At 40.0% G+C, this 27,983-nt stretch overlaps 1 protein-coding gene across 2 annotated transcripts in view; it reads right to left on the bottom strand.

Annotated features, from left to right (window-relative positions):
• Positions 1 to 1,507: 1,507 nt before the first annotated feature.
• LOC136863858 (COMM domain-containing protein 4) overlaps positions 1,508 to 27,983 on the bottom strand; it is a 198,421-nt gene continuing 171,945 nt past the window's right edge. The window contains exons 8-9 of one of the 2 annotated variants that reach the window (XM_068226076.1): positions 22,577 to 22,654; positions 1,508 to 1,903 (exon numbers count right to left, since the gene is read on the bottom strand). In XM_068226076.1, the coding sequence (XP_068082177.1) occupies positions 22,617 to 22,654 (38 nt within the window). In that variant the 3' untranslated portion in view covers positions 1,508 to 1,903; positions 22,577 to 22,616. Of the gene's footprint in view, positions 1,904 to 21,129; positions 21,247 to 22,576; positions 22,655 to 27,983 lie in introns of those variants that run through there. The other variant, XM_068226077.1, reaches the window with a different exon arrangement.

Raw genomic sequence — 27,983 nt, 5'->3', positions numbered from 1 at the left:
AATTCACTATGGAGATGGAGTAGGACGGATGCCTTCCTTTCTTGGATGTGCTAGTAAGAAAGAAACTGGACAGCTCCTTAGGACATACCGTCTATCATAAGCATACCCACACAAAATTGCTATCTTCATGCAGATTCTCACCACCATCCAGCACAAAAACAAGGCATTCTCATGACACTCACCAAGAGGCGAGACAAATTTGTGAGCCATCAAATATCCAGGTGGAGATGGACTCACTCAAAGTCACGTTCAAGGGTAATGGTTACAGTTATTTGCAGATACATGATTAGGAATGTAACATTCAACCTTAGAAGAGGTACTGTAGAGCACGTGCTGTTCAGGGTTGTTAAGCAATTATGTCATAAATGCACCTAGCCAGATATTGCCTGGGAACTTCTGCCCACTACAGGACAGATGGAAAGAAGTAATAGAGAGACAAGAGATCAACCCAGATATCTGGGGTGCAGAGTGTCTCAAATACCAGCCCTCCAGAGGATGAGAAGAAAGTAGAAACAACTCATTAAACCCGTTTGCGCCGCTGTACCAACAAGGCGGTGCAAACCCAAAAAAATCCCAATTTCCAATTGACGCCTCCATCCGACAAATTACAAACTATAGGACGAGACGATGATTGTTAATGGATTATTGTCCAAGTTAATTCATGGGTAGCGCAACCCAGCGATTTATTAGAAGACCCTGTCAAGAGAGTAACACCCCAAATAGGGAAATTACCTGTAATAAATGTTAGAGTTCAGAGCGACGTGGCAGAATGATAGACAAGATAACCACAGATTCAACATTCCCAAGTGTACAATATATGTACTGAAAAATAGGTGGACACACAAATACTTCTTTTGGTCATTATAGTCCATACAGAACCTGAAATAGGAATTTCATCACCTGTCAAATTTCACACAGCAAAACCCTGAAGATACCATGTCTGCTAAGTCTAATATCTTTCAAGCCTTATGTTACATAATTAACTTCTCTCCTCCCTTCAAACTACTTTAAATCACACATGAAACTTGAAAGAGGAGTTTATATTATATTTCCTTTTATTCTGATTATGCGATGATTAGGCATGGAGACGTGAACCATGAAGCACTGCTGTGTTAAGCACAAAATAACATTCTATTACAAGTGCCAATTCACCAATTCATTCAAGTTCCTTATTTATATTATATCATCCACCACAAAAGGAGAGCATATGAAATGAATTTACATAGCACAGCAGTGTCAATTTACTTCTCCACAAAAATTCCAACTGTTGGTGAGGTCAAGAGACCTTAATGAGAAATTTTAATGCTGTAAACATTAACTTGTGCAACATTCTTTAATTGCTCAATCCCCACTAATTCATGAGTTTTAAATGTTCAAGACGCTAATTTTAAACAGAACAAAGTGATTTTTGTATGTATAACATAGGTGGACTATGAATTCTTAATTATTCTCTTTTATATCTTGGTCAATTGTGAAGTTTTTGGCTGATGATGACTAAGTAAAATAATCTAAGAGATTATTAAATTATATATGTATTGAATAATAAGTGGACACACAAATACTTCTTCTTTTGATCATTATAGCCCATTCAAAACCTGAAAAAGGAATTTCATTCATTTATGTTACATAAAAACTTCTCTTTTCCCTTCAAACTACTTTCAATCACATGAAGCTTACAAGAGGAGTTTATATTAGGAAATATAAACCTGGTCCAGCTGTGCAGATTCCATTGAAAGCAAAAATAGAAGATGAATACACCAACAGTGCTGTCTCCCAAGGCACTTTATAGTACCATCTCTTTTCAAACTTGGCAATAGCAAACCATCTTCAGTACAAGTATCATCACCACACACTACTTGGCAGCTGTGTCATCTCGCTGTTTCATTCTTCCCTGCACACACCCCTAAAAAAAGAGGACCCTGTACAGTACTGTGCAAGAATATTGTTAAAAACACAAAAGGGCTTGTACTTAACAAACACACAAAGTATACATAACACTCCTTCATTCATACATACATACTCCCTGATTAATAGTTCATGGCAGTTGAATAAGCTGACTAATTACAATGTATAATGGTCGACTGAGAAATGCAATTGGAGTGATGCTCGACTGTTATGCTCGAGGTTGTGAGCTTGAATTCAGATTCCAAGAGTGCTTCAATGCAAGATATCCACATCAGTACGTAGAGGTATTTTTTAAAATTTGCATTAAGATGTAAACAGAGTTATTAAGAGCTATTTTTTTAAATTCTCTGGTGGGAGTGGACTCTGACTTCCATCACAGCTGTTACTATCAAGTTTTTTTTTTTTTTTTTTTTTGCTAGTTGTTTTACGTCGCACCGACACAGATAGGTCTTACGGCAACGACGGGACAGGAAAGGGCTAGGAGTGGGAAGGAAGCGGCCGTGGCCTTAATTAAGGTACAGCCCCAGCATTTACCTGGTGTGAAAATGGGAAACCATGGAAAACCATTTTCAGGGCTGCCGACAGTGGGGTTCGAACCTACTATCTCCTGAATACTGGATACTGGCCGCACTTAAGCGACTGCAGCTATCGAGCTCGGTACTATCAAGTTCAAGATTGACCTTGGCTACTGTAAGACCACCATGCTGCCAGTCTCAATCAGAATTTTGTGTTGTACACATGCCTGAAGTACTTAGTTCCTTACATATTGGGGACTTTTCTCAGTTTTCCATCCCTTGAGGATGGAATAACATTATGTATTATGTAAACTTTGTGCTATTTATTTTATACCCATTTTGCTGGTTTTTGATGGGGTTTTTTAAATTTATGTTTATCATGTGACTATCTGTAACCATTATTAGTATATACTCCAGATGAATCTGAACAATTGAGCCTTATAAAGGCCATAGTCATCCTTTCAACAATAATAAAGGTGTTTTAATTTGTTCCACCTATTCAATACTTATACTTTTACTTATAGTGGTTACATAATTAGATTCTTAGTTACATGGGACATGTTTCGCCCTTAATTAAGGGCATCTTCAGCCTAAACACAATCATCAAAAATACAAGTAAATTAAAAGTGGAAGTTAAAAGTTTAGTCAGTTATTAAAATTCGGAACATAAAAGTGTGAAATGTGATAAAATATAAAGATGCTAATGGAAAACTGTCTTATGATTAAATTATAATCTTGTCGGAGACTAAAACTAAACTAAAACTTCTTCTATTAAAATTCTAATTAATACAGTTCATATAAAATATTAGTGGAAAATCAAAGTGGTACCGGTAATAATATAAAGCCAACGACATGAGGGCGGGAACATAAGCATAAACTTGATTGGCGTGAATACAATCTTTCCAAGGCCGCTGATGAAATTCGTCAGCAAGTGAGGCAGAAGCATCTGTTGAAAAATTGTAAGTGGCCGTTAGCACCGGTAGGTAATAAAATGGCTGAAACCATGCCAGAAAATGTCAGTAGATGCAGAAATAATGTTTTATGTAAGTGGAAGTTGTTATTTGTTATCTACAGTTGAGTTGGTTGCTGCCCGTCTGTTGGCTCTGAGTCTGGTGTTTATAACATGTAATAATAGTCATCCTTGTTAATGAATATGAAGTGATTTACAAACTTACTACTGGCGGCAAACTATTGATAATAATCGCCATCGATATTTTCCGATATTATGAGCTCTACTATCGATAGTAATCGATAGTTTTCAAAAAGTGGAACGAATCATATCATTATGCATGCAAATAGAACATTCATTGAACACAATCCACAAAAAAATTCAGTAGAAATTACAACTATTTCATGCTATGTAATTTCTGAAATTCAAATCAGAATCACTCGTAAATCTCTTCAGTGGCACGTCCAAGACATTCTCGAGCTGCAAGCGCTTGCCCATAACGTGACCGCCCGAGAAATTCTCATTCAGCTGCAGTGTTCATTTTGCGATCGCCCGACATTTTCTTGGATATCTTTGGAAAACTGTTATACAGCATTCTCAATGGATGGCAAGAGAGTTTTCAATTGCTTTCGTGAAGCCTTTGGCCTAAAATTTGCCTTATCTTCTCTCGCCTATAAGTTATACAATCTGTGACTCACCAGCTGACAAGGTAAACAGAAATGGCGAGCGCAAAACGGAAGAAATGTTTGTCTGATGACAAAATAAGAGACTCGCCTACATCAAAGATGAATCTCTAAATTATATTGGTGATTCTGATAGTAGTGATAATGATTTGTCGCATGATGACCTGTTTTTTCTAATGATTGTGAGGAAGATATTTTGTCGGAAACGATGGTGATGGGAGATGTAGAACATATATTCGTGTGGAAAAAATGTAAGCCTGTAAATACTGAACAATCTAATATCATTCCATTTACGGGATATTCTGGTGTAGAGGTTGTATTACAGTATTACCGGAGGTGAGTGCGATTGACAGTTCCGAACTTTTTCCACACTCATTGCACTTAGCTAACTTTTTATCCTCACTACGCCTAAACCACTTCCAAACGTCAGGTATCTTCCTTTTGGGCATATTTATATGAAGTTCACAATTTTAAACTGGTATATTAAAGTTACTACCAAACTGTGAAACAGCTGTACATTTTCTGTTAGTGTGAAAAATAAGCCAATAAGGAAAAAGAAACTATCGTTGACTATCGATAATAGGCAACTGACTATCGATGTCAGACGATAGTGGTTTTCCACCTCTACTACTGACCGCTTTTCTAAGCATTTACTAAAATACATTTGCAATTAATCACCGGTGATCAGTAATTTTAACTAAAGCAGCTCAACTTATGAAGGCTAATCTTTTGCTCACTACATTTATAACCCTGTAACCTTAATCACATTAACTCTTATTTACTGAAGCTCAGTATTTTTAGAATCATCTGAACATTGTATCTAATGACATCAAATATTTTATCGTAACATTAGCATATTCAATGTAAACAATACAGAATAACTGAGAGGCAAAACTCAGTTGCTTTGTTACAGGTTCATGCATTTTCTTGGTAGATTCTGTTAACAGGTTGTCCTAGAAATACTTACTGGAACATCTCGGTACTTTGTTTTATTTCGATTATGAGATGATGATGATAATGATTGTTGTTTAAAGGGGCCTAACATCTAAGGTCATCGGCACCTAATGGTACGAGATGGACGACATGATATGATAATTAAAATTTTAAAATGTATCCACTGACTGGAATTAAGATGAACAATGATTGTGAATTTAAAATAATCAGTGGATCTAATTTGCAATGCCTTATTTTCAGTAAAATGATAGATGATAGATTATGGTAGAATAAGACATTGCCTTAAAATGCAATAATATATCATGCAAATTACTATGTTAAAAAAACCATTAAAATACACAAACACAAACTAAAACAGAGTCAAATTAATAAAACATAGTGAACAATAATACAAAGACTACTACAAAACACTACATTTACATGCGATAAAACAAACCACTATCCCTCATAAAATGGATGACGAGGTCTGCTGACTGCTCATCATCTCGCTGGATGAGGGAGATGGTACTCGGAAGTTTTAGACTACGGCGCAGATCGACCAGGTCCAAGCACTCCGTAACAATGTGTACCACGGAAAGGTGATTGCCGCAAGTACACACAGGATGGGGCTCTCCTTTCAGTAAATAGAAGTGCATTACTATACCGTGGCTGATCCTAAGACGACATAATACCACTGCTTCCCTCTGAGAAGCCCGAAGGAAAGTCCTCCACACCTTCGTTATACCTTTTATCGCTCTCAGCTTATCTGGAAGTGGAGTAGCCTGCCACTCCATCTCCCAATGGGACTTAACAAAATGTCTCAGCTGAGAACGAATATCACTTGCTGGAATCTTGTAAAGCAACAGGGGCAATGTAACAGCCTCCTTGGCAGCCTTATCAGCTAACTCGTTTCCCTCTACACCCACGTGGCCGGGGAGCCACATAAACGTGATTCTGATGCCAGCATCCAAACACCCGGCCAGTAGGTCCTGGATCCGCTGCTCCAGAGGGTGCCGAGGGAAACATGTATCAATAGATTGTAGTGAGCTGAAGGAGTCTGTACACAGCAGAAAGTGCCGGTGCTCATCGGACAGCGTGTATCGCAGAGCTTCACAGATAGTATACAGCTCTGCTGTGTACACACTACACACTTCTGGTAAAGGAAGAAGAAACCTGTTATTGTTGACAATGAACGCACAGCCCACTTTTGTTTCTGCCCTCGAACCATCCGTGTAAACGATGACTGAATCTGGAAGAGCCTCCGATAAATCGAAGGGTCCGCGTTTTCCTTCAGGCCAGTGTGCAGATCCAGGATTATTTCAAGTCATTGTATTATCCACGGAGGTACCCCACTTGGTTGTCTGACAAGACAGGGAACCAAAGGTACATCAAACAATCTGTAACTGCTATCGAAGCATATTCCAACCGGCAGCATTGCTCAAGGATAAGCAGCGTACAGCCGAATGTTTCCATTGTGGAATACACAAGGATAGCTTGGGTGAAGTAGCACCTGTCACAAATTTGCAGCACTGGACAGAAGCATTTGCTGGTGCCTCAGGTGTAAAGGCACCCCACTGTGGTGGATGCTATTCAGTTTCGCAAGGATGCTTTGCCTTGCTGATCCATGTGCTTCACCGCCGTCGTCTAACCAGGGTAAAATATGTGCCCTATAAAATCGCAGGAGCACCGTGTGGTCAGCCCCCAATTAGTACTGCTAAGAAACTTCAATATATTCAAATTCTTAGTGCATTACACTTTTAACTGCCGCACTTGTGGCTCCCACGATAATTCGCTATCGAAAAGGTGCCAAGAAATTGGTGTCAACTATGGGAAGAGCGAATTTCAATAAATACAGCTCAGGATGCAAGTGAAGAGTGCACTTCTGGCAAAAGTGTACAACAGAGGTCTTTGCGGTTGAAAACCGAAAGAGATGTTCTAATGTCCACTGTTCCACTCTCTTAATAGCCTGGTGTAATTATCGCTCTGCAACTGCCATATTGTGCAAGCTATAATGCAGAGCAAAATCGTCCACATATAGCGACGGTATTACTGCTGAACCAGCAGCAGCGACAAAACAGTTAATGGCAATCGCAAACAGAGTGACACTAAGAACTGATCCCTGTGGGACTCCATTTTCTTGAACGTGGTATTGCGAATATGCTCTCCCTACTCTGACACGGAATAGACACAGGGACAAAAAATTCACAATAAATACTGGCAAGTTACCTCAGAATCTCAACTGATGCAGGACAGAAAGGATACCATATCGCCATGTGGTGTCATAGGCCTTTTCTAAGTCAAAGAAAACAGCTACCAAATGCGGGGAAATGCATCCTGGACAGAACTCGCCAGCCGTACCAAGTGGTCAGTAGTCGAGCGAGCAGCTAGAAAACCACAATGGTACTCGGACAAAAGTCCTTGTGTCTCCAGACACCACACAAGTCCGTGATTTGCCATCCTCTCAAATACCTTACACAAACAGTTAGTAAGACAAATAGGTCTGTAACTTCCTGCATTCTTAGGATTTTTGTCAGGCTTGAGGGCAGGAATGACTATGCCCTCTCGCCAATGAGACGGAAACTCAGCCTCTATCCAGATTCTATCCAGGAGTTATAACAGACTATACTCACTAAGGTGTTTCAACATCTGGTTATGGACATTTTCTGGTCCGGGAGACGTGTCCTTGAAAAGCGCCACGGTGCTGCGGAGTTCCAACTCCGTAACGGGCACGTTATAGTCCTCTGAAGCATGAGTGGTAAAACTGAGGTGATGATGTTCTGCCTCCTGCTTCAGAGTGAGGAAATCATGACAGTAATTCCCGGAGCCAGACACATACGCAAAATGACTGGCTAGATGATTAGCAACTGCAAGTGGTTCAGTGACGATACTGCCTGCAATGGAAATTCCCGGTACTGAAGAAGTCCTTGTTTCTCCAGACACCACACAAGTCAGTGATTTACCATCCTCTCAAATAGCTTACATAAACAGTCAGAAAGACAAATAGGTCTGTAACTTCCTGCATTCTTAGGATTTTTGTCAGGCTTGAGGACAGGAATGACTATGCCCTCTCGCCGAAATATGTCAAAGTGTAGTCCACACTAGAGATGATGGTGTATGGGACGTCACACACAACACATATCTCTCCCATGAAGCTTTCCTACTATGCCCAATAAGAACTCGAGCCTTAGCACAGAGTTTTTTTAAATGTTAGCAAGTTGGTCATAGTAGGCTGCCTACGACAGCATTTATGAGCGCGACGGCGTTCTTTGACAGCTGTTGTAATTTCTTTGTTCCACCAAGGAATGAGTTTTCGGCAAGGAATCCCTGAAAATGATGGAATGCAATGGACTCATTAGTAGCAGAAAGAATTACCTGTGTTATGCAAGTTATATTGCCATCTACGGTCCGCAGAAAGAATTACCTGTGTTATGCAAGTTATATTGCCATCTACGGTCCGCCTGCTCACATCGACTGTTTGCCCATTTCTGTAGCAGCAGAGTCGATTCTTTGATGTATTTTTATTTCTTTATTTAGTAGCACTATTCCGCCAACAGACGGTGTGACCTGTCTTGTCTTGTGATCCTAGAAGTTTACAGATGCTTCTTACTCATTTTCATCACAGAAACAATCTCCTTGTATATGCTTCCTTTGAAACAAATGAACGACTTGCTCTATCACTACCGCTGTAATTATATGTACTGGCAAGTTAAAAGTGCACCTTTGTTGTTGTTATTTCAGTCTACAATATTTTTATTTTAGTTAGCTTGTACAGTATGCAGCATAGCTGCTATAATAACATTTATTATAACAAGTTTGTGCACTCACGTAGGTTATAGACCTAACATGGCTCATATATGGGAACATATTTTTTTTCTTACCAATCATACAAATATTATTGCACAGACACTAAACTTTCACACATATTATGTATATATATGTGCATCATTTTGTATATCTTGGATTTTGCTTTTTCATGTTTCACCTCGTATTTTATGTTGTTAAAATTTTGATATTGCTCATGAAATAATAATTCCACCCTTTTCAAGTGTCATTTTCTTTTCTTATGAAGTCTCACAGGAAAGTTTTCGTTACCATCTGAATCTGTGGTTTATTAGCTTTCCAATGAAATGCAACAGTGCCATGGAGCATCGTTCACAATAGGATGAAAATAAAAATCCACTTGGTAGGTAAATATAACACAAACTGTCTGCCAGTACAGAATTTAACATTGCAGGTTCTAGGGTTAAGAATCCATCAAGGAGGAGCCTCGACGGATTTCTGTTTTAACAAAGTAAGAACAATGGGAAAATTGTCACTGTCAGAGAGATCATCACACGCCAAAACAGCGGAACCAACGTTCGGCTGCAGAGACTTACGTCTATGTGAGAGTACGTGCCATAACGTACATTGAAATGAGTTGGTTCACCTGTATTCAAAATACATAAATCCAACTCTCTTAGTTTTATTTCCAACTCCCTTCCCCTGGGGCAAAGCGTTTCAGAGCCACGTATAGGGTGATGGGCGTTGAAATCACCCAATAAGAGGAAGGGAGGAGGAATCACATCTACAAAAACAGCGACATCATTTATATTAAGGGGATGGCCTGGTGGAAAATAAACATTAAACATTACACACTGTTGCTATGACAGGCAGCGGAACACGAACTGCTAGAGCCTCCAGCGGGGTTCTTAGTGGAACCTCTTTGCTGTAGGTATCGGAACAGACAAAAATGCCAAAGCCACCGCAAGTCGGGTTAGCTTAATGTCGTTCTGTTGAGTAAAGTCGAAAATTTCTCAAGACCGTATGATGACCTGGTCTGAGATTTGTTTTCTGAATGCAGACTATACTCGCCGAATACTCACTAATGAGCTGGCGCAGCTCAGCAAGATGCCTACCATAGCCGTTACAATTCCCTTGTAACAGTGCCATAGTGCGGGTGTGGACTTCTGAGGTTTAGGTTAGAAGCAGCAAGATGCTACCTAACCTACACTCACATCCCCATCCGAAGATGGAGATAAATGCACCATGTACATCACGACGAGGTGATGCATGCCTTGAACTTCTTCGATGTATTCCGAGGGCGGGGTTTCTTCCTACGAGGGGAGCGTGCAGGTTTTCCAGGAGGAAAATCGGCTGGCACAAACTCAGACCCTGTGGTTGGAGGGCATGAGACTCCATTCATAGGAGAGGTGGAAGAACACCGTGTAAGGGCGTTCTTCTTTCCCGCCGTCGATTCTTGTTTAGACGGGCTGGGAAGTAATTTCCCAGCCCTGGTCGACAATATCACCTCCGCCGGCTTAGGCGGGGCTTTCGCTGACCTCTTGAGGGAAGGAAACATTGTCTTCATCCCCTGCTGTGCCGGCGTAGGTTTGCCGGCACAGACTTGTTTGTGGTCGAAGGCTGGGATGAACCCGCCTTCGAGCTTTTTCACTTTGCGGTGTTGCTCACAAGAGCAACTGTAGCCTTGGGAGCAGCGATCTTCTGGGAAGGTGTTCCAGTAGTAAATGATAAACCTGGGAGAGACTGTGCTATCATGCTGAAGTCGTGTCTTGGCTGGGGCATTCAAAAGATTAACTTACGGCACGCTTCCTGGTTGGAAAGACCATCCAGGGATTTGATCCCCTGGATCTCCTTCTCACTCAGGTATACAGAACAGTTCCGATCTCGAGGAGAATGAAGACTAGGGCAGTTAGCACACCTATATGGAGTTGTGCACTCTTCCGCGTCATGAGTTCTTCCACATGAACCACACACACATGGATTTGAACGAGTTACCATGTGTCAGAATCTCTGGCATTGATAGCATCACACAGGATGCCCTCACATCGCAACAATAGGCTGTTACCTTGACTTTCTTTGGCAACACTGACAATTTGAAGGAGACTATGAACGCACCTGTGGCTACGTCTTCACCATTGACTTTGCGCGTGATGCGCTGTACGTGTGGCATGCCACAGTTCTTCATGTCTTCCACCAATTCATCGTCAGTCTTCAGAATGAGATCATGGTGCAAGATAACTCCACGAACCAAACTCAAGGTTTTGTGCTCTTCCACTTTGACGGGGAATTTTTTTTTTTTTTTGTTTTGCTATTTGCTTCACATCGCACCGACAAAGATAGGTCTTATGGCGACGATGGGATAGGAAAGGCCTAGGCATGGGAAGGAAGCGGCCGTGGCCTTAATTAAAGTACAGCCCCAGCATTTGCCTGGTGTGAAAATGGGAAACCACGGAAAACCATCATCAGGGCTGCCGACAGTGGGGTTCAAACCCACTATCTCCCGATTACTAGATACTGGCCGCACTCAAGCGACTGCAGCTATCGAGCTCGGTGACGGGAACTTTACCAAAGTGGTCGCACTTAAGCAAACGATCTGCTTGGAGCAGAGTGCTTAAGAAGCAAACCACCATTTGCGCATTTTCTTAAGATCCTCAAGTTCGCCTATACACCTTCGATGTGTTGACTGAAAAGGATCGATCTGACCAGCTTCAAATCTTGCCCATCGGTTCTGGTAGCAACCAGGAACCTAGGGAAGCTGGAACCCAAACTAATACGCTGCGCTTGTTCCCAGGCAGTTGCCCCCCTTAGGGAATCAAATGTTAAAGACTTGGGTACTGAAAAGGATAATTTGACCAGCTTGAAATAATAATAATAATAATAATAATAATAATAATAATAATAATAATAATAATAATAATAATAATAATAATAATAATAATAATAATAATAATAATGTCATTTGCTTTACATCCCACTAAGTACTATTACGGTCTTCGGAGACGCCCAGCTTGAAATCTTGCCCATCGGTTCTGGTAGCAACCAGAAACCTAAGGAAGCTGGGACCCAAACTAATACGCTGCGCTTGTTCCCCAGGAGGGTTGCCCCCTTAAGGAATCAAATGTTAAAGACTTGGGTAGCAAATTACCTGAGGCAGGAGGAAGTGGTTTCGACGCCATACCCAAAAAACATCCTCCCCAAATGGCACCCACTCCGATCAGGAGCCTCTGTAGCCAAACGAAGCAGCCAAGGAAATACCCACCTGGTCACAGCAGGTACTGCCCGGTTTCCGATGTCAGACGATGCCTAATACGGAATGACTGAGGCAATGAGCACCAGGACTCCCTTCGTCCAATCACCTTCAATAGCATGTTCCCCATACTGCGTACAGAGTAATAAATATAGAGAAACAAATAATAAACAAGTAATAATAATATGCCCTTCTGGTGTTCGGCTGTGCGGGGACCTGTGTTGTCAGACGGATACTACTACACGGGTACATGGCGCTCCCACCCATAGGCGTCCCAAGGCCACGAGCGGGCTTTCTAGCATAATCGCACAAGTAAGAGGCCTATCTCTGAGCAGCACACACATCAAGAATTTTGAATCGGTCTACAACTAACCCCCAAAAAAATATCTTTAAAGAGGGGACCGATGGACACATGACCCTTTTATTTGCCTTCTACGACAGGCAGGGATTACCTGTGAATTTATTCAGCCCCTCCCATCCACAATCCATGTCCGCTATAAGGAGAACAATAGAACTTTGATTTCCACCTATTCAATACATTAAAAGCAATTATAAAATTAGTTTAGCCAATTTTATGGATGAAAATAATAATATTCATGCCTAAACTCAGCTGTTTTGAGAGTGTGTTAAGATTTCAATTCCATATGGTACAACATGAGAAAATGTTTACATCCGATTGTAACAAAATGTTTTAATGTGTATATAACAAATAATTTTAAAACATTTAGCAATTTAACAGATTGTAAATGTATACAGAGAAAAACTAAAGGCATTGTATTTTAAATATTAGAATAAGGCTTTAAAATTTCATAATGTTAATGTTATTTGCTTTACGTCCCACTAACTACTCTGTTACGGTTTTTGGAGACGCCGAGGTGCCGGAATTTAATCCCACAAGAGTACTTTTATGTGCCATAAATCTACAGCCACAAGTCTGACGTACTTGAGCACCTTCAAATACCACTGGACTGAGCCATGATCGAACCTGCCAAGTTGGGGTCAGAAGGCCAGCACCTGAACCATCTGAGCCACTCAGCCTGACCATGAAAAGTTTAATCTATCTACAATGTCACCATTACTAATAAAAGGGGTCATTATATTTCTCGTATTCTCACAGCTGGACCGGATTACCTAAAACATGGTAGTTTTTGTATAATCTTCCTGAGGATAACTTCATATCACAAGCTTATTTCGTTGTATGGACTGATATTATTACTAGCCCACTTTTACAATGTACAGAAACCTCCTAATTTTAATAATGTTATTTGCTTTACGTCCCACTAACTACTTTTTTGCGGTTTTCGGAGACGCCGAGGTGCCAGAATTTAGTCCCGCAGGAGTTTTTTTTACGTGCCAGTAAATCTACCGATACGAGGCTGTCGTATTTGAGCACCTTCAAATACCACCGGACTGAGCCAGGATCGAACCTGCCAAGTTGGGGTCAGAAGGCCAGCGCCTCAACTGTCTGAGCCTCTCAGCCCAGCCATCCTAAAAATTATATCACTATGTACGTTCATGGTATTTTCAGGGGGGAGGGGATAAATTTTTCAATTTAATTTCATGTTTTATTTGTAGCAACATCTTTCACAGCTTTCCCTGATAATATTTTACATTTCCTGCTTCATTTTCAAATGTACAAATATTTAAAAAACACACTTTTACTGGTTTTTCTCTGTTCTTGGAGGAACCTAATTTTATCCATTCAGTCCTAAACACATTTTTTAAAAATTTCCTAAAAATAGCACTTTTCACAAGCATTATAATCCAGTGTCAATTCATAGGGATCACCCAGTTTATCCAATAATCCGAATTTTTTCACATAAAGTAGACGTAAATTTTGGTATAGTATCAATCAAATCATAAATCATCCTGGATAAAGTAGCAATAAGCATTTAATAAACGCGATGGAAATTTTTTTTTTTTTTTTTGCTATGGGCTTTACGTCGCACCGACACAGATAGGTCTTATGGCGACGATGGGATAGGAAAGGCCTAGGAGTTGGAAGGAAGCAGCCGTGGCCTTAATTAAGGTACAGCCCCAGCATTTGCCTGGTGTGAAAATGGGAAACCACAGAAAACCATTTTCAGGGCTGCCGATAGTGGGATTCGAACCTACTATCTCCCGGATGCAAGCTCACAGCCGCGCGACGATGGAAATTAAACAACCATAATTGTGAAGCAGTCTCAATACTCTTTTACTATCAGTTCACAAATAGCAGAAAGCATTAAGCAGATACAACCTCTAGCAAAGTCTAAACTGCTCTAACATGAGGGAACGAGACTGCTTCATGAAGCTGCTATTTGAAACTGTTTTGCGGATGAAGCAGAAGCAGTTGAAGCTCCTTCAATAGAAAAGCAGCTTATCTTATCCCTAGTGACTGCAATACAGTGCCAGAAAGTAACAACAACAAGCGCTGTAACTCTTTCCAGTACCAGATACGCCAAGCTAATGTACCCGCCTCCATGAAACAGTTTTTTTCCTTTCTTCCTTTTCTTTTTACAAGTTGCTTTACATCGCACCAAAGCAGATAGATCTTATGGAGTGGGAAGGAAGCAGCCATGGCCTTAATTAAGGTACAGCTCCCCCAGCATTTGCCTGGTGTGAAAATGCAGAAACCACAGGAAATCATCTTCCGGGCTGCCGACATTAGGGTCCGAACCCTTGAGCCAATTGCACAAGCGTGGGCAGAGCTGAGGAGATGGGAGCAGCTGACATCTATCTAATAATCTGTGCTGTAAAGACTAGATGGCAATATGCAGAGACAACAAATATATTGGTAAATGATCTGCCTAGTCAATACTATTTATTGATTTTTATTTACCTTTCATCTCAACATTACGTCTAGTACATGTTTTGAGAATACATATACATTCTCTTCTTCAGCTATTGGATTCAAATTCCATTGAGCTCCTCAATAGACGCACGCCACAAGCAATACTTATATTGATCATTCATACATACATACATACATACATACATACATACATACATGCATACATACATACATACATATATTATCATTATAGACTGTTATGCCTTTCAGCGTTCAGTCTGCAAGCCTCTCAGAATTTACTAAACATCGCCACAATCCTCGATTTGCAACTAGTGTTGTGGCCTCATTTAGTTCTATACCTCTTATCTTTAAATCGTTAGAAACCGAGTCTAACCATCGTCGTCTTGGTCTCCCTCTACTTCTCTTACCCGCCATAGCCGAGTCCATTATTCTCTTAGGTAACCTATCCTCCTCCATTCGCCTCACACGACCCCACCACCGAACCCGGTTTATGCGTACAGCTTCATCCATCGAGTTCATTCCTAAATTAGCCTTTATCTCCTCATTCTGAGTACCCTCCTGCCATTGTTCCCATCTGTTTGTACCAGCAATCATTCTTGCTACTTTCATGTCTGTTACTTCTAACTTATGAATAAGATATCCTGAGTCCACCCAGCTTTCGCTCCCGTAAAGCAAAGTTGGTCTGAAAACAGACAAATGTAAAGATAGTTTTTTCTGGGAGCTGACTTCCTTCTTAGGCCGCGTGCACACCGAGCGCGCTTCGCATAGTGTGTCGCGTGTTGCTCAACGCTAAGCGTCACGCTAAGCATAACCAGTGCTTTGTTCCTAAACCAGGTGTTCACACAGCCCGCGCTCTGCTGCGCGGAACGCCTACATTACAGCTAAGTGAAGTACCAGACAACGCGCAGTGTTGGTTAATTGCTTAGCGTTACCTAGCTTGTTCTGAAGCTATAGAAGAAGAAATTATTCACGCTGTGTTTCAAAGAGAAGAAATATGGAACCCAAGACACAAAAACTATAAAAATGTAACTGTTTTGCAAAATAAGGGGACTTACGTATCTACAACAGTTTTATCGCATTCCTACAGTAAACATATACAGTAATATTACTTCTACTGTCACACTTTACTGGGCTTAACATTGTGACAGGATGAAATTGCGCATGGATTTTAGTGTCGGAAGTGTCCGTGGAGAAGTTCGGCTTGCCAGGTGCAGGTCTTTTGAACTGACTCCCCTAGGTGACCTGCGTCATGACGAGGATAAAATGATTATGAATACACACATACACCCAGCCCCCGTGCCAATGGAATTTACTAATTATGAATAAAAATTCCCGACTCTGCCAGGAATCGAACACGGGCCTCCAGTGACCAAAGGCCAGTACGATAACCATTTAGCCATGTAGCCGGACACTTTGTGGCAAAGTGCATAGAAACTATAATTTTGCAAATGGAGGGTGGTAACATGAAGAATATCACTCTGCAGGCTAGGAGTGGGTTTGGAAGTAAATATAATATTTGTCACACATTTACTTCACTTTTGTTACGATGATAAATTGTGTATGCTAATTGTAACAGTATTGTAAAATACTATTTATAATTATTATATAAAGAGCGTGATTTAGCCGGAAATTTAATTTCCACCTGTTTGCTGCACTGTGCTCCTGGACAATTGGGAAAATTGAATTTCTCCCAATACTTCTCTCCTACTTGTCACCATATTTCAGTTGTAGGGTTTGTAAGGTCAAAGGTAGTTTTTGTCATTCTTAAGTAATCATAAAATTTATCGCGATAAAGTCTTGCATCTCTGTACAAACGATGGAATTCTCTGGAAGTAATTCATTCTTCATTACATTCATGAATCCACTTTCGATTCTTCTTTCTAATTTTTAATTTTAGGTAAGTTATCCATCAGTAAACTGTTTCTAGTGTACTTGGATAACGGCATCAGTTTCTGACGACCCTAAAACGCCTCGCGCCAAACTAAGCTGAGAGCACGGCATTGAGTTTTCGATGTAAACTGCAAGCATGCCTTGCGCTATGCATAGCATTTCACGCTACACGCGACACACTATGCAAAGCGCGCTCGGTGTGCACGCGGCCTTACAGAATACTGCTGATCGCAACTGCGAGCTCACTGCATTAGCTTTACAACACCTTGATACTGCATTAGCTTTACAACACCTTGATTCAATCTCACTAACACTATTACCATCCTGGGAGAACATACAACCTAAATACTTGAAATTATCGACCTGTTCTAGCCTTGTATCACCAATCTGACATTCAATTCTGTTGAATTTCTTACCTACTGACATCAATTTAGTCTTCGAGAGGCTAATTTTTATACCATACTCATTGCAAATATTTTCAAGTTCCAAGATATTAGACTGCAGGCTTTCTGCACAGTCTGCCATTAAGACCAAGTCGTCAGCATAGGCCAAACTGCTTACTACATTTCCACCTAAATGAATCCCTCCCTGCCATTTTATACCTTTCAGCAGATGATCCATGTAAACTACAAACAGCAAAGGTGAAAGATTACAGCCTTGTCTAACCCCTGTAAGTACCCTGAACCAAGAACTCATTCTACCATCAATTCTCACTGAAGCCCAATTGTCAACATAAATGCCTTTGATTGATTTTAATAATCTACCTTTAATTCCATAGTCCCCCAGTATAGTGAACATCTTTTCCCTCGGTACCCTGTCATATGTTTTCTCTAGATCTACGAAACATAAACATAACTGCCTATTCCTCTCATAGCATTTTTCAATTACCTGGCACATACTGAAAATCTGATCCTGACAGCCTCTCTGTGGTCTGAAACCACACTGGTTTTCATCCAACTTCCTCTCAACGACTGATTGCACCCTCCCTTCCAAGATGCCAGTGAATACTTTGCCTGGTATACTACAATGAGATACCTCGATAGTTGTTGCAATCCTTCCTGTTCCCTTGCTTATAGATAGGTGCAATTACTGCTTCTGTCCAATCTGAAGGTACCTTACCAACACTCCACGCTAATTTTACTACTCTATGAAGCCATTTCATCCCTGCCTTCCCACTATACTTCATGATTTCAGGTCTAATTTCATCTATTCCTGCTGCTATATGACAATGGAGTTTATTTACCATTCTTTCCACTTCCTCAAGCATAATTTCACCATCATTTTCCTCCTCCCCATGAGCTTGGCTGTTTGCAACACCACCAGGATGATTTCCTTTTACATTGAGAAGATGTTCAAAATATTCCCTCCACCTATCCAGTGATTCCCTGGGATCTATTATGAGTTCACCTGAATTACTCAAAACACTGTTTATTTCCTTTTTCCCTCCCTTCCTAAGATTCTTTATTACTGTCCAGAAAGGTTTCCCTGCTGCTTGACCTAGCCTTTCCAGGTTATTACCAAAATCTTCCCACGACTTCTTTTTGGATTCAACAACTATTTGTTTCGCTCTGTTTCTTTCATCTACGTACAAAACCCTGTCTGCCTCGGCCCTTGTTTGGAGCCATTTCTGATAAGCCTTATTTTTACGTTTACAGGCTGCTCTCACTTCATCATTCCACCAAGATGTTCGCCTTTTCCCATCTTTACACACAGTTGTTCCTAGGCATTCCCTTGCTGTTTCTACTACAGCATCCCTGTATGCCACCCATTCACTTTCTATATCCTGAACCTGCTTACTGTCTACTGTTCAAAACTTCTCACTAATCATATCCATGTACTTCTGTCTAATTTCCTCGTCCTGGAGATTTTCCACCCTTATTCGTTTGCAGACAGATTTCACTCTCTCTACCCTAGGCCTAGAGATACTTAGTTCACTGCAGATCAGATAGTGGTCTGTATCATCGAAAAAATCCGCAAAAACCTTGTATATTCCTAACAGATTTCCTGAATTCAAGGTATGTTAAGATATAGTCTATTATGGTTCTGGTACCCCTAGCCTCCCATGTGTAGCGGTGAATAGCCTTATGCTTGAAGAATGTATTCGTAACAGCTAAACCCATACTAGCACAGAAGTCCAGCAAACGCTTCCCATTCCCATTAGCTTCCGTATCTTCCCCACATTTACCAATCACCCCTTCGTATCCTTCAGTTCTATTCCCAACTCTCGCATTGAAATCGCCCATTAGCACTATTCTATCCTTGCTGTTGACCCTGACCACAATGTCACTCAATGCTTCATAAAACTTGTCAACTTCATCCTCATCTGCGCCCTCACATGGTGAATACACGGACACAATTCTTGTCCTAATTCCTCTTTGCTAACTCAGCCAGTTCTACCTTGACCATTTTAACTTTATTTAAACCTGGCTGCATAACACACCCATTAACGGAGGGTATCGGCAGGACTACATGTTTGAGTGCAATTACTACTCCATTTGAACTTTACAAGATAGCATTGCAACATCAAGGATAATGTGAACTCGCATCACAATAAGATGCTGTGCTCAACATTTTAATTCAAACAGACATTATCATATTGTGTTTTATTGTACATGACAAGATGGAATTTAATTCCATGTCTTTATCCTTCAAATTTTTTAAATGTTACATTGTAATGGTCATAGTTTTAGATTTTTTAATGGGGTCCCCCCTGCCACTGCCACTGTCTTGCTTGCTGCTGGAGTCCTGACACTGCTTGGGCGACCCTCCCTTGGACGATCCTTTACAGTCCCGGTTGCAGTGAATTGCTCAATGGTCTGGTACACAAACATACGACTGATTTTCAGCTTTTGCAGTGTATCAAAAATGTCACTTGAAGATTTCCCAACTTTATGTAATGCTATTACTGCAACACGATTTTCATAACCACCTCATTCCATGTTGAAACCTGGAGCTAGATACTTCCTCTTTCACAGACAAGTTAACAATGGTTCAATGTTAACATGTGCACACTGGTAGTTCTTTACCTGCCAACCTGGTTGTACAGTGTGTGTCAAAAGTTTGTAACAGTATTTATGGCTATACTAGGTATGGAAGATGACTGCATGATACATCAGACTGTATCGTCATAAATGGAAAGAAAAATTCCACCTAATCAATACATTTATTTTCTTGTGAACTATTACAATCTAGTTGCTTTGCTAGTTGCTTTTTTTACGTCGCACCGACACAGATAGGTCTTATGGCGACGATGGGACAGGAAAGGGCTAGGAGTGGGAAGGAAGCGGCCGTGGCCTTAATTAAGGTACAGCCCCAGCATTTGCCTGGTGTGAAAATGGGAAACCACGGAAAACCATTTTCAGGGCTGCCGACAGTGGGATTCGAACCTACTATCTCCCGAATACTGGATACTGGCCGCAATTAAGCGACTGCAGCTATCGAGCTCGGTACTATTACAATCTAGGACCGGTTTCGACCCTTCATAGGTCATCATCAGCTATATCAGAATCACATTTGCATTTCTATTTTATACCTCTGAAAGATCTTCATGATATATTGTTTCATAATTTTCAGTGAAAACTTATCTTAAAAACTTATAAATTTACAAGCGTTGTGATAAAAATTAAAATTAAAATTACAAAACTTTGTCTATTATATACATGCACTTTGGCTGACAGAATGCATCCTTGGGTTGATTAAGCATCTATCATAGGTATTGTTGCTTATTCTTTATTATTCCTTTTTATACTTATTTACAATCAGTAAAATTTTATAAATAAATCTTGCTTGATAATTACAATAAAATATCATGTTACATCTTTACACCATATTGCTGGAGTGATATTATTTTAGGTAGAATATTATTTATTTATTTTTTTTTTTTTGTTAGGGGCTTTACGTCGCACCTAGGTAGAATATAAATGCGTGTTGAACTCTATAAAATATTTTTACATAAACACACTAATATATTTTAAAGTGTAATTATTGTACTTTAAAGTCTAAAATACTTATTGCTTTGGATCTTGAGTTGTTATGTGGTAAAATATTGTAACAATTTGTCTTTATATAACATCAGATATTGATAATATTTAAATATGCCGTATATGGTTGGCTTTTAAGTCTAATGATTAAGTGTCAGTTCCTTCTTGCATAAAATTACAAGTTTCATATTATGTTGATTATGTGTTGTGTGAAACATAAATGTCTATTAAATATAATGCTTATCATTTACTACAGAAGTTTTATAACACTTGAATGTCTAGTAATATAGTCAATGTATTAGTGACATTGAAACGTGTTGGCCTTGATTCTTACGTTATATTTGCGTAATTTCCTTTTTTTATATATGTCGAATGTTGGTCTTTATAGGTTCCATTTGTAAATAACAGCACTTTCCTATATTGTGAGATGGATGAATATAAGCTTGATACGTGTTAAATTATGCACTATATGTGTAATTCAATTCTGGCCTAACTTCTGTTCTGGAGTTTTCTTCCATCAAATGCCGTAAGAATGTGGTGGTTCCTTTCCCTTTTTGAGGCTGGTAAAGTCTGTAAGCCGAAATGAATGAAGTGAATTAGATTTCAATAGAAGTGTAATATTGTGTGAATTTATAAACCCTGAATTAATCTACTTACTGCTGGATGTTTGAAATGCGACTTTCTTGGCCGTTTGACGAGTAATGTACCTCGTACTGATGGTTCTAGTGTTGTCTGTTGTGAGAGGGGCGGAGGGATAAGTAGGGGAGGTTGTTACATGTTTATGGGTGGAGTCATTGAGGTTCGCTGTCTGCGCCGTAGCTTGTGTATGACGTCGTCTGTTGACTAGTGTGACATAGTCATTTTTTAAGACAGGAACGATTTTATTGAACAAAATATTAGTTTTTTTCAGATAACTCATTTATGTTATAATTCATAAATCAAGACATCAGACTGTAAACGGGAAATTTTACAAAAGATGTTTTGAGACGACTGAAGGAAGGTGTGAGGCACAAATGACCTGACATGTGGAACAATGGAAACTGGTTACTGCATCATGGCAAAACATCTGCACATACCTCACTCACTGCATGTGACTTCCTGATTTTTAAAACTTGACCAGCTTTCTGCACTCCCCCCACCCCACTCTCACTCACGTGATCTGGCCCCCTGAGGCTTCTACCTCTTCCCTACAATGAACTCTGGTTGAAAGAGTAGCATTTCAACACCACTAAAGAAATCCAAGGAAAATCGCAGGAAGTGATGAAAACTTTGAAGCCAGAAGACTTCTGAGAGTGCATCCAAATATGAAAATTAAATTGCTGGAATCACTGTAGTCATGCTTACAGTGACTACTTTCAAGGTGATGGTGGAAATAATGCATCAACTAAAGTATTCATGCTTTTATGAGGAAATTCTCGGACATTCTAGGCAACACTTTGTAGAAAGTCGTAAAGGTATTGGAAGAAGACTAGCATCCTGGCTAAGAAATGTTCAACTTTTGACAGGTATGCAAAGCCCTCAGAAGTTATTTTGCCTTACAGAAAACAAATGAATATGCCAGATTGATGCCCAACGTCAGTGGACCGAATATGGCACATTCAAGAAGGGAACTTTTTTAAAGGATAATTTTTGAAACGGCCAGATGACACGAAGGCAATCTTAGAATACAGTATTTTATGAGAAAAACTGCAAATGAGAACTGTAGGAGTGAATGCATGAACTCATATCCTATTTCAAACATGACTCTCAACATCAAATAAATTATTATCAAAGGACAACTGTGTAGTGTTCCAAATTCTTGAAAATATTTTAAGGCTTACTATTAAGGACACACAGAAGGCAAAGTTAACTGGGCTAATATACCTTAACATATAGGACTAAGATATATGTGAAATCTCACCTGGACTGTGGAGAGCAATTGATAGAACACTTGGCAGTTCTTACAGATTGGCCATTATTTCTTGAGCTTTCTTCAAACCTGTGAACAAATTTAGTCCATGAGAAATATCACCATTCTCCTTTCATCAACAAAATGATGTAAAAGTTTTAAGAATAAGAAATTCACTTTTATTAACCAGTCAAATGATTTCATTTGCATGGAATTAAACTCCCAGGAAAGTAACACACATCTTTAAATCTATCACGGGAGATTAATATTGCCCTTTCATCTATACCGTAAAAGATGACTGAAAAGAACAATACCTTTGATCTAATTTTGAAAAGCTAATGTGAATCATGTACATGTACACTCTGCATTATACTTCGTAATGACTAGGATGGTCCCACTGCATTTTCCTTAACGAAAGATGTTCAAAACTACCTAGTTTCTTCCTCTGCTTCATTCATTAACTCTTTCCGCTCGCGTATCGACAACAGGTCGCCGTTCAGCGCTAACACTCGTGTGTCGAGCTCTGGTCGATACGTGGTTTTGCGTTGCATAACTACTCTCGGGAATACATTAAGACTTCTATTTATTATTCAATGAGAGCTGCTATCATCTGAGCAAACTGAGAACAAATTTCAGATCACTTTTTTTTAATGCGAAGACAATATTACTCTGTTTCCTTGGTGATGTATATGCTCAAAGGAAAGCGATCCCGGGAAAATAGCGGTGCTCAGCTTGACGGAGGATGAAATATTGGTGACATTGACTGAATTTACGGATAGTGACCATGAAAGTGATGGACGTTTCAAGGCAAGTGATGAAAGTGATGTTTCAGAGAGTGATCTGAGTGAGAGTAATAATGACAGCAATGCATGTAATGTATGGGGAGGTATAATGTATTGCCACGACCCGGACCTCATCGGCATATACAACATTCTAATACTGCTTGGAAATCGTGGACTACAGGTGATGTAGGCCTGTCTAAATTCACTTTTAGGTCAGTAAGTGGATTTGTAAGCCGTGGAAATAGGCCTTCTACAGAATTACAGTACTGGCAATTACTTTTTATGGACCAGCTACTAACCTCCATTATGAATGAGACTAACGAATACACAAAACTAAACATTCAGAGAAACACTCCACTTCCAAAGCGGTCTATATGGTGTTCATGGAAGGGAGTCACAGTAGAAGGACCGCAAGGTTTGCAGCAATAGGAAAGTTGTGTTGGGGAGGTGAGAAACAGTTCACTTTTGCAAAATCTGTGAGAAGCAACCAGGACTTCACCCAGGACTGTGCTTCAAAAAGTATCAAACCCTCCAGAAATTCCAATGAAAATGTAGGAAAAAATCTATCTGTCTTTCTAATGTCTCTGTGTACAATATTTTTGCATTTTGAACCTGTACAAAGTTGTTGTAAATATGTAAATGAGTGTTCCATAGTACATCCCAAGTACGGCAAAAACTGACTGAAATAATTACAAGTTGGGAGACATTATGCCTACGAAAATATTCAAGGGCAATGGGTTAAGGATCATGTGATGGCAAAATTAAATCTCTGAGCCACAAGGACCTAACTTTTCATTTTAACAATGTCAACTTGTATGGCTGGAATCGAACCATGCCCACCTTGGTAAGAAGCCAGACGATGCACATTGGCTGTCACATCCCATGAAGGGATTCACTTGGGTGAAAATATAGTAAGCAGTTTGGCATATGCTAACAACTTCCGTCTTAATGGCAGATCATGTTGAAATCTTACAATCTATTATCCTGGAGCTTAAAGAAATATAGCACGTATGATATGAAAATCACTACCTATTTTCAATAATAAAGTGATAAAATTAGCAAAGAAACCTAAGGAGAGAATACCATGCAGAGAATACAAAACTGGAACAGGAGGATCATTTCAAATACTTAAAAAATCGCTACCTATTTTCAAGACAGGATGGCAGTACACTATTAGAAATCAAATTACGATGTAACAAAGCTAAAGCAGAGAGCTTACAGATGCAATCAATAGTTTTCTGTAAGAAAGACGCAAGTTCTGAGACAAAATTATTCTTACATCACTATGTTTTCAGGCTGAAGGTGCTGTGCAAGAGTCAAATATGGATGGACCCAAGATATCTTATTCATAATCTGGAGGTTAAAGACAAAGTAGCGAGAATGACTGCTGGTACAACAGGAGGGAACAATGAATGGAAGGCTCTTACAACAAAGAAATACAGGTCAAGTTAGGAATGAACTCTTTAAGTATACCAGGTGTATCTTCAATTCATATTACAGGACGAGTTGGCCCTGCAGTTACGGGCGCGCAACTGTGAACTTACATCCAGGATATAGTGGGTTTGAATCCCACTGTCGGCAGCCCTGAAGATGGTTTTCCGTGATTTCCCATTTTCACACCAGTCAAATGCTGGGGCTGTACCTTAATTCTTAATTAAACTCACGGCCCCTTCCTTTCCACTCCTAGCCCTTTCCTATCCCACTGTCTACACAAGGCCTATCTGTGTCAGTGCGATGTAAAGCAAATTGTAAAAATAAAAATAAAAAAAGGAATGTCCCAAGTCTGCTGCATCAACGAGTGGAACAGAGTACGCACATTATGGTTGCGTGTTTCTGCATCCACTTACAAGAAGAGTTGGTTTAATGGGATGCCAGTGGAGACAAGGGAACACCTGCTTTCTCAGGTTATGAAGTGGCAGATATCTGATTATCAGGTGTTTGTGAGTGAGTGTACCGGAACATGATATGCAGGTTCAATGTTTGTATTGAAGTGGGTGGTCACCATGTCAGACCATTCTTCTTGGTGCAGACCAGCTACCAGCCAATTTGCTTGGACTGAGCTACACTGTTGGTCTCGCCAATAGCTTGTAGTTTGCTAACATAAATCAGTTAGGTTTGAAAGTGGAATGTGTAGAAAGTCCTCCAGATTCTTCATGTGTTGTTGAAAAATAATTACAGTAGAATGATTTTGGAATATCTTACTGTGCAGCCATCTGTATAACTTTACGTTAATGATAAAATACAATGACCGGCACGAAAAATGGATCACAAGAGAAATGTAACATTCTAGTGGAATAATTTTATTTGAAGCATTTCATCCAGAAATCACTTCTGTTTCCCACATAATGGGAGTATCGTACACATTTCTTCAGCAAGCAAGATGAAGGTATTGCAGATAATGGGATTTTTGGCTGTAATTACACTATATAAGGCACAACAGTACATCACAGCCAGCTGTTTTCAATTATTCAAGTCAACAATTGTCAACGGTTGCCAGTGATCTCTCATAATCAATGCAGCAGTTTCTGGAGAGATTCTGTGGAATAAAGATACCTCTCTCTTGGGATGAATTTGTGGGTGGATGATGGGCAAAGCTTACACTACACAGCATTCAGAGTTAGATTAAACATTTTCAGGAGTTCGGTCCTTTGATAAAAGGCCCAGATTAGAACCCAGAAGGCATACATCTCCAAGGGATGAAAGATTTCTGGTCCTCCAGATTTTGTGGCACCGTCACACTACAGTGGTTAAGGCCAAAAATTGCCTCACAAATGTCTGAAATGTTCATATACGTGAAAGAATAGTATGACAAAGACTAGAGCAGGCTAATATGAAGTCAAGAGGTCCTGCATCAGGACCGAAGCTCTAACAAACACACAAGGTAGCACAGCTGAATTTTGCAAGGCATTATCAGGACTGGGATACAGAACAGTGGAGCAAGGTTCTTATTTCAGATGTAAGCAGGTTTAGCCTTAGATCTCCAAAGGGCCATGAAAGAATATGGAGGACACAGGGAAAGAGAGATTCACCACCTTGTTTCTCCTCAAGAGTGACATTCAGAGGAGTTTTCATAAAGGTATGGGGCATCGATGGTGAGGTACTCAACGACCGGAGGCACAACGATGAGGTTCTCAATGAACATGTAGTCGATTTTGCTCCATTTATTGGTGACAACTTCACATTCGTGCATGATAACACGCATCCACGCGCTACTACATGTGTCACGCAGTACCTTTGGGATGTCGGGATACAAACTGTGGACTGGCCAGCCTGTAGCCCAGACTTGCCGTATTTACTCGTGTATTAGACACCCCTGGCTTTTTGAGATGAAAAAAGAAAATGAAAGAAAATATCTTGCATACAATACCCCCCAAATGCAATTCGTCAGAGAATAACGTTTCCGCTTCAAGGCAGGTACAAGCCTTACTGCAGCTCGCTACTTGTGATTAGTTTCGTCCGTACAACCCACGCAATGAAAACACACGTCTAAGTCATGCAGTACGTCTATGTTTCGTAGTTAAGAAATGTCCGCCTCCGTAGCGTAGGCCTACTGCAGGTCTGATGACATCTCAAAAATAGGTGAATAGCTTCGTGTCTGACCCGCGCATTGCAAGCACGCATCAGTCAAGCTATATATGTCTGTGTTTTGTAGTTAAGAATGTCCGCAAGCGTAATGGTTAGCACAATTAGCTGCCATTCTCGGGAGCCAGAGTTTGATTCCCGGTACCGTACGGTCACAGATGTAAGAATGGCAGGAAGGCTGATAGGCGGTAAAAATGGTACATGCAACTTCCCTTCATTGACGGAGTGTCTAAAAAGAGCTGCAACCACCTCAGGATGAGGAAACGAGTTTACCTTAGTTGAGAAATATTTGCAGTTGTTGCACGCGACATCATTAACAAAGTGATTGTTTAATATCTCGTAACTTGGACCAATTCAGGTATTTTTTGGACAGACGTAAGTTTAAAGCGTGATTAAAACAATCCACTCATAACTATTGTTTTACTCGCCAATGTACCTAAATAATAATAATAATAATAATAATAATAATAATAATAATAATGAAAATAATGATGATTTTAGGTCCCATTTACTATTAACAATTTTTGAAGATGCCAAACAAACATACTATGCGTAAATTAAAAAACTGAGACAACGAACATACGAAATTAAACATTATGGTAATAAAACACATTGCCACCACACGGGGCAAACTTTCCTGTTATTTATTTTTATTCTTTTTGTCGTGGAACTTCTGACACTATCTGGGCACTTCATATCATACCTAACCTAAACAATGTGGTCTCTCTTATCTCATATACAACTGTTTAGGTAAATCCTGATGTGATACGTGTAGAGAACAAGCATGAATTATACTTTAAAATAAGGGTCTGGCTCTCAACAGCTGCAGTTATCCAAAGAATGCCTCCAGTCAATATATATTACATTCGGAAGTACAACTCGTAACATATGCTAGTTATCAGCTGGTGGTTTGGCACGCCATCTACAGCACAGCTTTACTTGGAAGGAGTGGCTTCTGCTACACATACACCAACTGGGAATCTCAGAGACCAACCCCAGAAACCATTTGGGAATAGGTTCTCACTGTTTGGACTCTATAGTCAGGAACAAAACTA

This window comes from Anabrus simplex, chromosome 2 (assembly GCF_040414725.1).
Source record: "Anabrus simplex isolate iqAnaSimp1 chromosome 2, ASM4041472v1, whole genome shotgun sequence".
NCBI lineage: Eukaryota > Metazoa > Arthropoda > Insecta > Orthoptera > Tettigoniidae > Anabrus > Anabrus simplex.
This window is presented reverse-complemented; position numbering and strand designations above follow the sequence as displayed.